Below are 15,765 nucleotides of genomic sequence, written 5' to 3' on the forward strand. Positions count from 1 at the left end.
ATATATATATATATATATATATATATATATATATATATATATATATATATATATATATATATATATATAAACACACATGCATTAAACAATCAAGCTCGTATAAAAATCTAAACATAAAACTTGAAAAAAACCACTAAACACTAAAAAGAAATAAAAGCAGTGAAACAACAGTGAATCCCTAATATTTAAAATGCTATGGTGATCATCAGCATTATAATCTTGTTAACAGCAACAAACTTTACCTGTCTTGATATTTGTTCCTTTTGATTCATTTTTTTTTCCTGTATCATTGACAATATGTGATCGACTTGCCTCCCTTTTTATTCCTGTAGGTGTTCCACGGGAAACGTTTCCTTTAATTTATTAGGGCCATTATCTCGTAATAAAAGAATAAATAGGTTTTTATTTTTGTGAAGCTAATGAGCTTCTGTAAAATAGGCCGTCAAAATGGAAACAAATCTTGTTTTAACAGGCATGTGTGAAAGTTTTCCGTCTGTATGGAAGCCCATCCGGGTCAAAAACTAGTTATTTAGTACATGTTTCAAATAATTAGTACATGTTCTAATTAGCCTTTAGTACATGTTGTAATTCTAATTATTACAATCCAGCCAATCAGATCACTGAAAATGAAATGAGAACCAGTGAATTTAAAGAAAATAGTATGTGTAATAAATGATCCAAGTCGCCTGCATCTGCCATTCCCGCCCAATTTGTGGTAGTATATGGACTTGGCATTGGGTAAAGTCTAGTGAAAGATGGATAGACCCAGACCCTCCGAGACAAGCATCTACCAGCGGTTTCAGAGCCTTAGAAATTGCTTTGATTCAGTGGTAACCCCACTGTAACTAATATGCAATTTTTATCAAGTGTTGAAATATCTGACATTGAATCTAATATTAGCTATGGTAACTCAATATTTTAGTATAAAACTTAAATAAATATAATTAGAAAATAAAAAAAAAATTAATAAAAAATGGTGTACATTGTTAATACAAACTGAACCATGTCACGATCAACATTGTCTGTCTCAAGGGCCCTGAATATCAAAAGTATCTTCCGACAGTCCGAAACTCGCTGTCTCTGTTTGTTTTAACCCGACTCTGATCCCAAGCGTTGTTTCCACTTTTCTGCTGTTTTGGAATTGGTGCAATTTACATAAAGGTGGCGGAATAACTATTCAGTATTTAAATGAGAAACCTATATGTTAATGACGCAGATGACAGTTTTTACGTCATTTCATGACTCCAAGTGCAGCTGTGACCTCGGATGGATGATAAAACCCTTGTTATAGCAGAAGTTGTTTTGCTTAAAAAGCTGTTTTGATCATATGTGCAAACCACAATCACCCAGCTAAAACTGCTTCTAAACCACAAACTTCTAAACCAACTCTGTTCATTGGTGAAGGCAGGGAATTTCCACTCCTTCTAGGTGGAGTTCCACTCCCAGTGGGCAGTAACTTGCAAAGTATATTAATGCTTGTAACAGGTGCACTGTGGCCTTGGTAGCTCAGACAACACCTTGAGGCCAGGGCGGGGCTCGAAGACCACCTGCAGAAACGTATAAGTTTGCTTGCAGTCCTGTTGTGATTGCGTCCCCTGTACTATCTTTGAATTTGCTTTGTTCCTGATTAAACCTTACCTGAAGAAGACTGTCTGATTATTATTAAGAAGAAAACGAACATGATTATTATTAAGAAGAAAACGAACAAGATATCACATTATTTTTATATACAATTACATTTTTTTTTTTTACACATTATTTTTACATACAATTACCCAGTTATACAGTTGGGTTTGTACTGGAGCAATCTAGGTAGAGTACCTTGCTCAAGGGTACAGCAGCAGTTGCCCCTACCTGGGATTGAATCCACGACCCTCCGGTCAATAGTTCAGAGTCCTAACCACTACTCCACACTGCTGCTTTTTATGTATAAAATCAAGCTTTATATTACTAAATTGTTTCTGGACTATTGGTGTTTTTATTAACAGTAAAGAACAGTTTCATAAATATCAAACATTTATTATATTCATAAAAACGGACTTCAAAACGTCGGTTGTTAAAATTTTGTGAACAGAGCCCTATACTGCAAATAAAGATGTATTCCACGCAGCAACCACTAGATGGAGACAATGGTCGGGAATGGGATAAAATAAAAATCGATTGACGGTAACTATTCATCTTGAATATTGTCCGAATTTGAACTGTTCTGATGTCATAAAAATCCGTTTTAACATAAGTGTATCCCCATCCATGTTGGTTTCGTTCTACTAATTATATTTACAGAATACACCCTTTAAATCATATTTTCAACATGGTCTGAAAGGGTAGTATAAATCTTCCAAAAAGTACAGTTTTATGTAAGTACTATTCTTTTAACGATGAGTAAGGTACGTAATAAATTGTACTATTACATAAAGTAAAATGACATTTTTGCTGCTGGATGACGGTGTTCTTATTTTTGGTTTCATTCTGAAAGTTTTTTATTTCTTTGTTTTTGTTTTATAAATGGATTGTTGCAAAAGCACTTATATTCCACAATATGAATTATTATTATGATTATTATTATTATTATTATTATTATTATTATTATTATTATTATTAAATCTGGTACTTTAATAGCTATACTATACTGTACAATTCAATTGCCATTGTTTTGTTACAAGTTGTGTTTTTGTTTGTTATACTTACATATAATACGTTTAAAACATTAAATAATTATGGTAAAATGTGTATTTAAAATAATAATAATAATAATAATAATAATAATAATAATAATAATAATAATAATAATATCACGGCTAATGATTAGGTTTAATGTCAAAATCATAGCGATCACTTTTCAACATCACATGTCGGTAAAATATTGTCATCAGCTGTATGTAGATATATGTTGCCCCGCCCAGCTGGTGACGATCCAGCTGTTGTATTAGCGTAAGGTTCTGTACTATACGTACATCTTTTTAAAGAGGGCATCACAAGGTAACACTGCACGACAGGGTGGTCTGTCATGATTCGGCGTTCATCTGTCTGCTCTTGAAATGGTGGCTGTTGCAGTCTACACAGAAAGCGCTGGGTTTCTGGTAGTTTCACTTGTTGCGTAGGCGTTATTTTCAGCCTCAACATGGTTGCTTTGCTTCTTCCAGTGCTCTTAGTTTTATGTCGGTGCATCACCTGCTGTAATGTTGGCTGCTGTTAATTAATAGGGTTCGTGTATTTATCCAGATACTGTTGCAAAAGGCAACAATAATTATTATGTATGTTGCTTAGTCTTTTTTTTCTTGTAATTGAAGGCAATAACTAATTGTTTTTTCAAAATTCTTGACATTTACCGTGAATCTCTTACATAGTTTTCATTCTTTTTTTTTTTTTTTTATAAATCTGTAACTTTAAGAATGTGACTCAGTGCTGCACACATTTTTGGAATATTTTCATAAAACAATAAATAAATAATTAGCTCAAAGAATTTATGTCACCATATGTTGAACATGACATAATACATAGTTGTTTTCCATTTGACGAGGCAGTTTTTTGGATAGCTTAAATGAAACATCTGTTAAAGAAATTAATTGCAATGTACATTGACTGGCATGAACGAATAAGACTTACTGGACAGTAACTGGATATAATCAATAAAATCATTATTATAAGCTGGGCGGTCGATTGTGTGGCTGGTGGTGAAATAACGTGTCTATTCTGAGTCAATCAATGCACTCTGGTGTGCCTACGCCTGTGCTTTTTCGGCTTTATTCTTTGAGAAACTCTCTCTCCATTGAAGGTCGTGACGCAGGTCGGCACTCAGATCCTTGATGATTGAGAGCAATGCTGGAGACTCGAATATGAACTCGCTGGGTACAAGTTCACATCATGACCGAGTTTGAGGAGTATAAGTGGAGACAGAAATCGGCGCTTCACGTATTTTACTACATACTGCTGATCTGGACCAAAGAAATGAGTGCTTTAGTAGACTTCTCAGGTAAGATTTTTCCTTTTTTTTTATTAGTGTCTCTTATTACAGTACATTGAAATGGATATGCCTAGTAACTTATAGCCTTTATTTAAATTGACTGTGGATAGGAATATAACAGCAGTCCAGTATAACTTATAGCCTTTATTTAAATTGACTGTGGATGGGAATAGAACAGCAGTCTAGTATAATGAATGTTTTTTTCATGTTTTAGTTCAAGTTAATAGTTTACCTTTTTTATGTAAAACCAACGAATTTAAATTGAAAGTAAGTAAATAGATACCTGTAGTAGTGTTGTTTATAACAATGAAAAATGTAAGTTTGCTATAGAATTTCCACATTATTCAGAAGTTGTTTTTTACTGAGCTGACAGATGATAAAACATACACACTATCTTCCAACACATATTAGGGCAGGTTAGCATATGTGTTGGCTTAGAAACCTCTTATTTACCATATTATTTAGTTATATCTGAATACCTGGTAAACCATTGCATGTGTGCTACAGTTATGAAGTGTTGGCTATATTGTCCTGATACTGTTAGTGGTTTACAGGCAAACACTTCAGAACCCGTTTCTGCTTCTATCCATGAGATTAAATGCATTGTGCAAACATATAGCAAAGCATTAAAGTGCTTACCAGAGGCGTAGCTAAGGGGGTGGTTTAAGGGGTTTGAACCCTCCCCGAAATTAATGATTCAACTACATGGGACAAGAAAAAATATCAACCATGTACAAAACCACACCACACCACACACACACCCCACCCCGCACCACACCACACAACACCCATACCACACCACACCACACATAGCCACACACCACACCACACACCACACCACACCCATAAACCACCCCGCACCACACCACACCACACCACACCACACCCACACCACACACACACCCCACCCGGCACCACACCACACCCACACACCACACACACACCACACCACACACACACCCCACCCCGCACCACACCACACCACACACAGCCACACACCACACCACACACCACACCCACACCCACACCCCACTCCGCACTACACCACACCACACCACACCACACCACACCCACACCACACACACACCCCACCCCGCACCACACCACACAACACCCACACCACACCACACCACACACAGCCACACACCACACCACACACCACACCACACCACACCCACACCCCACCCCGCACCACACCACACCACACCACACCACACCCACACCACACCCACACCACACACACACCCCACCCGGCACCACACCACACCCACACACCACACACACACCACACCACACACACACCCCACCCCGCACCACACCACGCCCACACACCACACCACACCACACCCACACACCACACAACACCCACACCACACCACACACACAGCCACACACCACACCACACACCACACCACACCCACAAACCACCCCGCACCACACCACACCACACCCACACCACACACAGACCCCACCCGGCACCACACCACACCCACACACCACACACACACCACACACACACCCCACCCCGCACCACACCACGCCCACACACCACACCACACCCACACACCACAACCCCACCCCACACATCACACCACACCACACCACACACACACCCCACCCCGCACCATGAACTTTCCAATGTGATTAATTCAGTATTTTATTTGTAATTTTACTTTGGCACATTAATGTGATTTGTTTTGTGAGAATCATTTACTTTTTATGTTATAGTAATGCAAACAGAAAATGTTTCTGAAATCACCCCTTTAAATGCTTTAGTTAAAATCACTTCATACAATTGGGGAAAATAGGGAATATCTAAAAACTAAACACTTCAAATGACAAATACTGTCTCCTGCTGAATTATGTCCAGGAAGCACCAGGGTCTTAGCAGCAGCATCGATAGCAGTGTCTTTGAGATATCTGCATATTCCAAATTAAAAATCAAAGCAAAGAATCAAAAGGGTTAATATAGCTGGTGAGTGTCAACAGGGAGGTCAGTAAAACTGACTAATTTCCTGCTCTGTTCATACCTTTTTACTGTTTACATATGTTTACAGCTTTATAAAATATGTGTGATATTAAATAATTTGAAAAAGAAGAAAACGAGTTCCCATCTTTCAGAAACTGAGAAACGGTGCCTTTTTACAGTAAGACAGGAGGTAAGATGTAGACAGACATCGACTAATGATTTAGAGACCTGTTCCATGGTCTGTCCAGGTCTTTATCCCTTTGTGTCAGGACAGGTCTGTCTGCGTCCAGGCATGTCTAGCCTAGCTCTGAACAAAATGTCCCTGAATATCAAAGCTTTTCCAGCCGTCGGGGAGCACTTTTGTGGCAGTGTTTTAACTTTCCGACTGTTTTTCGTGTTTGGAGCAAAACTCAAAAATGTCCATGAAGGATGAAAACAGTCGCAATACCCTGATTATGACACTATGAAGAATGATATGCAAATGATAGGGGCAGCAGTGTGGAGTTGTGGTTAGGGCTCTGGACTCTTGACCGGAGGGTTGTGGGTTCAATCCCCAGTGGGGGACACTGCTGTTGTACCCCTGAGCAAGGTACTTTACCTAGATTGCGCCAGTAAAAACCCAACAGTATAAATGGGTAATTGTATGTAAAAATAATGTGATATCTGTATAATGTGAAATAATGTATAATGTGATATCTTGTAACAATTGTAAGTCGCCCTGGATAAGGGCGTCTGCTAAGAAATAAATAATAATAATAATAATAATAATAATAATAATAATAATAATAATGTGGCTACCTAATTAACATATACCCGTGCAAAAATCTGAAGGGTTGATGTGAGGTCGGAGTGAGTATTTTCAGTCTAAAGTGGTTCCACCTGTTTCAAAGAGTCCTAATGGAGGTGGGAACCTATTTCAAACAGGCTCCATGCTAAAATAAAAAGGATATTTTATGCCAAAATGAAAAATAAACGAGTAAATTAACAATTGTCTTTTTTTCTATCTGTCCTGACATACTTGCTTTATTATTGTGTTCTATTAAATTCTATATGAATCACATGTCTGTTTTGTTTTTCTCTGCCTTTACTACCTTTCAATCCCACCTGTCCATTGATCAAATCCTATAATGATGTAAAAAGTGCAATTTGCATCATTAACATAAGCTTCTCATTTAAATACTTAAGAGTTATTCCGCCAGCTTTATGTAAATTGCATCCATTCCACCTGTCAGAAAACCACAGAAGAGTGTTTTGTTTTATGATGGAAACAACGTTCGGGATAAGAGTCGTGTTAAAACAGACGGAGACAGCGAGTTTTGGACTATCGGAAGACACTTGATATTCAGGGCCAATGTGTCTGAACACATTTTTGTGGATTTTTTTATTTTTTGCTTACTGTATATGATAGGTACTGTATATGATAGGTGCTGTATAGACAGCATTAGAGAATGAAACCTAATAAAAGTTTACCACAATAAATTGGCACAGTTATGCTTTTACTGTGGTTATACTGTGACTTTACAATAGTTTACTATGGTTTGCCATGTTTTTAATATGCTGAACCATACCTTTCTGTGATTACAATGGTTGCCTATGCTTTCACTGTGTTTTATTACATGTTGATATGCAGTGCTTCTGCAGGGGTGAAATGCTGGTGCATTAACACATTGCACCACTATTTTATATTTTTAAAAGTATTGTTCAAAGTTTAAAAGCCATAATAGTTCAAAGTGCCTATTCACTGTAGCAATGATTACTATAACCCAACAGATAGCTTGACTTGGCAGCTGTAACTGTAAACATGTCTTTGGGAGGGCACAGTTGTGGATTCCAAAATAGATGGCTGTTATTATGGGTGTCCACAGAATTAATTCTGGAGGGGGGCAAGATGTTTAAAAGTGGTTTTGTATTGCATAATAATTCTTCTAAGCCTCATTTACATTAACAACTCAGACTTAAGCTAAAATCCGATGAAAACCAATACTGTAAATGTGCCTCCATTCTCTCCCTGTATGCACACTGAACACACACGTTATTTCCCGTCAGCGAAAAAAAAAAAAAAGATCCTGCCCAAGAATCTCGTCAGCCAGCTTGTTATCCTTTTGATCAGCTTAGTGTGCTTTCCTATAGCTTTCAAAAACACTATATCATCACCCGAATAGATGACTCCTCTGTACTGCTGCGTACCACTAACTGAGACAGTTAAGGTTTAAAAATAACACCGATAGAGTTTTTTCTTTCTCACTATTTATTATTTAAGATGTATAAATAAATGACTAACAATTAATTAAGATTGGGTCATTTTATATGCATTCTGAGACCAAAAAAACATTAAAGATCAAATTTTAGGGTAATGCAATTTAACAAGACCAATATCAATATCAATCAATCAATCAATATTTATTTTATATAGCGCCTTTCATAGTGTACCACCATCACAAAGCGCTTTACAAGATTGTGAGGAACAATGCATAATACATTACATACAGGGCATAGTACATTAAATACAGCAGTAAAAAACAATGCAATACATTAAATAACAGGTTCCAGAGATCCCAGCATACTTCTGAAGGCGGTCAAGAAGAATGCCATGATCTATGATGTCAAAAGCAGATGTTAGGTCAAGGAGGACAAGGTCAGAGGGAGCAGCAGCATCAGCATTAAGCAGGAGATCATTCACAATCCAGAGCAGAGCAGTTTCAGTACTGTTATGTGGCCGGACTTTAGCAGACATACCTCATTGGTTTTTGCATAAAAAACTTTTTTTTTAAAAAAATATATAAATTCGTCTGCTTTCTTTAGCCTTTAGTCAAGTAATATAGTGACCTTTCAATTTTATAGCTTTAAAATATTTCTTTAAATCTTTTCTTTGAAACAAAGCAAAAAAATACATCAGCGTTAATGTGTTTTGGTGTCTGAATTAAATCAGAGAATTTGTTAATTGTAAAATTAATTCGTAAAGGTGAAAAGTCAGAAGAAAACACCAAAAGCCAGAAGCCCTAGTGTGTGTGTTTGTGTGTGTGTGTATAACTTGTCTCAACACGTAAGAGAGGGAGGATGTATCTCTGAGAAAAAAAAAACTCAACTGAATATACATCTTAAAAAAATGCAACAAAGATCTAAAGATCAGTGGGAGGGGGTGGGGGTGTGCAAGTGCCCAGCCTTGCACTTATTTGCGGACGTTATTATTCTGAGTATGGGAGACAATGTGTGCTTTTAGAACTAGGATGCCTGCAGGAACCTGGCTGAAAACTGCACCCATTGTATCGCAAGAACAACAGTACATGAAAGGGGACTGCTAAACAAATTCTTTGACAATATGGAGCAGGGATAGTTATCTTAACATAAAGAGTCACAGCACAATACAGACTTGTTGAATGACTCATTGCTGTAGCCTTTCTGAAGCATTGAGTTGGTTTACCCCAGATTAAGTTGTATGTTTTGATTTTTAAGTTTCTCTCGGATGGCTTTTCTCCCTATTTAGTGTAGGCTATATTGTAAATCTTGTGTTTATGGTGTATGGTCTGTGCTCTAACAATGCCCCAAAAAAATGGCAAACCTTAGACAATAAGGCTCATTATACAGGTTTGAAACAGCTTATCTGAAGAATAGTTGTTAAAGTTAAAACCCATAGCCTGTAACCTTTTAAAACTCCTGTGACTAATATTTTGGGTTCTAGCAGGAATAGGGACTGCGTTTTTACTAATGTTATTGTGAGTAAAATGTGTTTTACATATACATACTAATATAACAAAACATGTTGAAACAAAAAGAACACATTTATGTCATTTGTTTTACATTTTTTGTTTTGATTCTTTGAGCTAGTTTACTGTAGTAGACCATTGTAAAAGCACAGCACAGTGTAGTAAAAGAGGGAAAACTGTGGTAAAGCACAGGTAAGCCACGTAAATCCAGACAAGGTCAGGCAGTGTAAAAAATAGTATTAATGTAGCAAACTGCAACATGACTGTGCAGGTGTACTGTGGTGAACATTGTTAAGAGATAGAGCAGCTGAAACTACCAGTTGGGAATGTAAATAAACTGAACAGCAAACAAAGTCTGATTTCTGACAAAGTTAGGGTGCACAGTAGGGTAAATGTAATGGCTGTAAAAATTGACCATGATGTGCGACACTGCAGCTTTAAGTGTGAATGTTTAGTTGTATGTCTGTACCTCCCCTTCAGTACACCTTGGATATCACAATGGGGAAGATTCACTTAGCATTTACTAACATGAAAAAGATGTACATCTGACCCCTTTATCCCTAACTTGACCCACTATGAATACATGAAATCTCTTGGTTAGATTGTGTATGTACAGGGTACACTGCCTGTAGCAATTCTCTGTTAAACCAGGGAGGTGTGTCAGTGGGAGCAGCAGGTGGGGACTGTGTCTGCGTAAGTTTTCAGGGAGATCAGCAGAGTTTCTGCTTTTCAAAAAGTTAACAGGTCTGAGCACCTACTCCCTGTTAAACTACAGTATGTTTGCTGGAAAGCCACATTGAGGAACACACATTTGACTAGAATGCCTCATAAATAGGGTTTCTCACAACTCCTAGTAGTTGAAGGGTAAGAACATTGTCAGATTGTATCTGTTTTGGAAGTAAGATGCAGTTTCTGAGGACAATGGAAGGCTTCCATAAATAGATTTTGTGGCAATGTTATTTGAAAGTTCATGACATACCCAATCAGATTAATGATATTTGCTTTGAGCCAGCTGGAAGTACAAGAGGAATAATTATTCAGGGGTGGATTACAGTGATCAGATGTAGTTTACTTTCATGAACAGTCATGGAGTTTCCATGCGGGTCAGTTTACATGTGAAATGGCGATGCACGTGCACGTTTGTGAGAATTACTCGGATAAATCAGGTTTGTGGCTGAAAAAAACGGCCAAAGAGAGGGATAGGGTAAATCTCATTTACTCGTGTAAATGATGAAACACACGGGAAAACCACTCCCAGTTTCGCATGGAAACCTACATTTCACATGTAAATGTTAATGAGTGTGTTATTCTTAACTATAAATATTGCAAGGGATCAGGTCAGTTGTTACTGTGGATTCCAAGACGGCAAAAAGTAGTGGCTGATGGGCGATTTTATGGTTAGCAGTGGAATAGTTCACCTTAGATAATGCGGGAGGCTTTTTTTGTATTATTGTGTTTTGCTGTGTCTGGTCTGTCATGTTGTATATCTCTTGTGGGTTTACAGTTCTGTATAAAACCACTTACCATGAACTGCATTATGCCCTTGTTATAGTATTAATGCAGCTGTTTGAGAATACCCTTGCTGCTTAAATGTCTAACTGAATTAATTCCCGTCCTTTTTTTTTGGGGGATCCCAGCTATTTCCAAAGACAATGCGTGGATGCCCTCCACGTTAATAAATATAGTTTGTGAATTGGATGTCATGAGCCAGCTGGATCGCCCAAAACAGTGCAACAACATCCAACAAGTTGTTGATGCTCTCTCAGAACTGACCAAATAAAATTGCAAATTAACATATGATTGTGTTTTATTTGTTTGCATCATTAATATTTAACAAAGCAGTAAACACTTAAAAGAAAGGAGAGAATCTCTGACAGCACGAGCCTCCTCAGATCGCTCCTGTCAAATTGAAACTGGCAACTGAGGTAACCTTCAGTTGCCAAGTCCACTTATAATAAGCAGGATTGGGCTTGTTTTTTTGAGAGTCGCGGGTTGTAATTTGCATAAACACCCATACTCTAACAGGGGTTGCTTGTTTTGGGCTTGTTTTGAAAGGCACTCGGTCCATTTCATTAGTATCCGCCACCTCCCTTTCAGGTGCCCACTACCCGTATTTGCCCAAGCGTGGTGTTGAATGCTTCCTCAGCAGCTGATGTGTATATATATATATATATATATATATATATATATATATATATATATATATATATATATGCCGGTTTTCAGCCATGGTGATCTGCAATACTTGTTGGTCAGTTTTATTTTATACCTCTGAGTTTATTTTTAATTAATAAGTCATAAGGTACATTAGTTGAAACAGTATTCACTACTAATGACATTTGAAAAACAATTTGGGCAAGAGTAGTAAAACACATTATTAACCAGCCAGGCACGAGGTATTTTGCTTTATTACAGCAGCTTAGATTCACTCGTGTACAAGTTATCTGTGCATGGAAACCACATTTTCACAAAATGTCACTAGTAATCTTCAAAAACAGCACGAGTACTTTACGCATAGCTAATTTACATATCAACCCCTACCTTTCCCATTCATTTGCATGACGTCGGGTGAAAAGCCCGATTTACTCGAGTAAAATAAACTGAGTGAATGGAAACCCAGAAAAGCATTTTACGCGAGACATTTTTCTCATGTAGTTAAAAATAAACTTGCATGGAAACCCCATGAGTCATAATTCAGTTGTAAAACTGGGCTCGTTTTGTAGGAAATATTGTCTTACTGAACCCCCATTAGTGTGTGTGTGAATTTTGTAATTCTCTGATAGTTATTTTTGTTTTTTTGTGTTCCTGGAATACAGCAGTACTCCTTTCTCAGATGTGTTTTTATCAGTTTGTTAAAGCTACAGTGTTCCACTACATGTTTACATTCTTAGGAAAGCGCAGTGGGAAGAACTTTCCATGAGCTAGAAATTATTTATGAGGTTACCTTTAAATGATTCCTTCACCCAAACACGTGGGCATGGTTACTAAAATAACCCTATATTGAGGTGGAGTTCTAGTATTTGTATGGAGAAAATCTGTATTACAAATGAAAATGTTGGCTGCTGAGGATAGATTGTAAAGACAATATTGCTACAGAGGGTGGCAAATGATTGTATATACTGGGGAGACCACATTTGGAATACTGTGTCCAGTTATGGTCCCTACAGTACCAAAGGTACATTGTATCCCTGTAGAGAGTCCGAAGAAGAGCAACCAGGCTAATACCAGGGCTTCCACGACTGAGCTACAGACTGATAGAACTGAATCTAGTTAGCCTGGAACAAAGAGAATTAGGGGGTGCATGATTGAAGTCTTTAAAATTTGAAAAGGACTTGACCCTAAACAATACTTTAAGTGCAGTAAATAAACTAGAACCGGAGGACACAGTTGGAAATTAAGTGGAGACAGACTTACAGTAGGACAGAGGGAAGGAGACACTTGTGCACATAGAGTGGTAAGGGTATGGAATGGGATACCTAGTCATTTTGTTGACGAAGTTCTGAGATCAATCAGCTACTAGGAACAGGAGGAGCTTTGATGGGCCGAATGGCCTCCTCTTATTCGTAAATGTTCTTATGTTCTTATATGTGATGCATCATATTTGGACTCAGTATGTCAGGAATTACATGCATTTTGCATTCCAATACATGTAAAAAATGGATAGTGTCTCTTATTTTCCCTGACTGGGTATGAAAGCTCCGGCGAAGGGAATATTTTGGAGGTTGTCGTTCATACGTACTCTATGTATGTCACACTTCACATTTTCCATGTACCTGGAGAACTGCATTTAGAATTCACATCCTAGCCTTTTATTTAATGTATTATGCCTGTATGTAATGTATTTGCTAATGTACCATGCCCTGTATTTCAATGCATATTTGTATTTTAATGTATTCTGCATTGTTCCTCACTATCTTGTAAAAGCGCTTTGTGGCACTATATAAAATAAATATTGATTGATTGATTGATTGATTAAATCTATATAGTTTTAAACATTTTACTATGTTACTCTGTGTGGCAGGATGGCTGTGTGGTGACATCCCCAGACCAGGAAGTTGACAGACACACAGACAGGTACTGCGAGTTGAAGGCGCTGGTGCGTGTTATTTATTATTCAAACAAAAACAAAACACTTTGACGCAAAACAGCTCACCGAGCAAAATAAAAGTGTAAACAAAAACAGTCACGCGCAACACAAAATACTACCTCCACCCAAACAAGTACTGTGCTTGTTCGTACAGCACGAGTAGCATTTGTTTTCTTTTTCTCTTTCTCTTTCTTTTTACTTTCATTTTCCTCTCTTTACCTTGCGGAACCTCTGAACAACCACCGCAAACACACCAACACACATGTTTATATACACATGGCCATCTCTGAATTAACAACCAGTTAATCAATCCGGAGACGGACACATTCTGCACGAGTTTGTAGGGATGGGGCTTTAACCCCATCCACGCTGCCAACAATAACCAACAAAACCACTCGTTTAAATAACACAAACCAGTACATTTAAATCATACAATAATGCATTGAATCACCCGTGCTACATAACCCCAACCAATACATACAGTAACAACAACAATAAACCACCATTCTTTTAAATAAATACAATACACTGCAATACATTTATCAGCAGTGATTAAAGATCGACCTACCAAATAAGCGTGTTGTGTTCAGGCAGTTGGGCTTTTTCAAAAAGAAATACATAATTGAAACATAATGTGAGGAAATGGCCATTTTTATACTGTTTTGATGTCTAAAAAATACATTTTGTTGATACCGAAAGTTCACAGTTAAACCACAGCAATGAATAGTGTAACACAGACAAAATTCAATGAAATGCTGACGCATTCACATAATGCAAAATTCGGCATGCAAGGGGAGATGAAGGGAGGTTTCAGTTCTGAGTGACTGTTTTGTAAGCATTATGAATGTTGGTTCCCCGCTGCTACACCCAGTTAGACAATGGGCTTTTCCTGCATTTTTTAAACGCAGGCCTGTGACCGTAAGTGTAAATCTGTACACTTTGATAGGCACTCGCCCACAGGACTACTGAGACACAGACATCAACTAGTCCTCATAAGTTTTAACTCACCTTGGGCAAACGGGCAAACATTAGTTTCTAACCCTGCCTACTATTAGGCTAACACATGTTTGGCCTGCATATTTTTTGACAATGGCAAACACGATTCGAGGGGGAGAAAACTTGTGATATCCGCTTGACCAAATTATATTTTAATTTAAAACTGGGGACACATTATGGGACACTGAAAATAAAAAGTTTAAAGATGTACTTTATTTTTTTTATGTCCTGAAAATCACCCAACATCCACGTTACCAAATATTTTGTGACTAAAAGTACTGTACAAGACCATTTTGCTGATTAAAAATCAAAATGAGAGCCTAGAAGCAGTAGCTGAATACTGTAATAGAGTTTTAAAGCAATGGGAACAACATGGGCAAACTTTGTGATCAACCTGCTTCATTCTGCTTTCAGAGGCAACACAAATCAAGCATGGCAGTTACATTCATCCCCACATCATGTAAATTTAAAATGAGAGCTTTCAGTAACATTAAAAAGTTGATCACCATGACCTATATACACTGCATGTAAAAACTGACAGACTGACGGAGTGATGCCTTGTGACAGGATAGCGTGTGTGGTGACGTCAGGCAAGTACTGCAGTTCAAAAGAATCGGCTGGCTGCCGTTTTTATTTATAACAAAAGTAAAATAAATATTTAAACAAAAAAACACACTTGCTCACCGAGCGAAAATAAAAGGTTTGAACATAACAAAATCACGAACAGAAAAATACACAAACAAAGGTCAGGCTGGGCAAATAGCCGTCACTGATCGTTTATGTTTTTACTCTTACGTTTCTCTCCTCGCTCTCTCCACTCTCGCTCCTCATACACCCGCCTCGAGCTGCAGGCTTTTTATAACAGGCGACCATCTCCCGATTAGCAACAGATTAAATCACCTAATTAATTCGGGAGATGGCCATCTTCTGCACGAGTTTACTAAACAAAACGGCGACACCGTCCTAAATACATAATAATCATAAATACAAAAACAATAACAAAACCTGCGGCGCTCGCCGTCGTAAATATACAAAACATTACTAA

General features: G+C 37.7%; 1 protein-coding gene across 6 annotated transcripts in view; it reads left to right on the forward strand.

The window, feature by feature from the left end:
- The first annotated feature begins 2,896 nt into the window (after positions 1 to 2,896).
- LOC117407316 (protein eva-1 homolog C-like) overlaps positions 2,897 to 15,765 on the forward strand; it is a 59,497-nt gene continuing 46,628 nt past the window's right edge. For 2 of the 6 annotated variants that reach the window (XM_059028722.1, XM_059028719.1), the window contains exon 1: positions 2,986 to 3,973. Coding sequence is in view for 3 of the 6 variants with exons in the window: in XM_059028719.1 (XP_058884702.1) it covers positions 3,865 to 3,973 (109 nt within the window). In the remaining 3 variants the exon portion in view is untranslated. The other 4 variants (XM_059028718.1, XM_059028721.1, XM_059028720.1 and 1 more) reach the window with 4 other exon arrangements.

Source organism: Acipenser ruthenus, chromosome 8 (assembly GCF_902713425.1).
Source record: "Acipenser ruthenus chromosome 8, fAciRut3.2 maternal haplotype, whole genome shotgun sequence".
Taxonomy (NCBI): Eukaryota; Metazoa; Chordata; class Actinopteri; order Acipenseriformes; family Acipenseridae; genus Acipenser; species Acipenser ruthenus.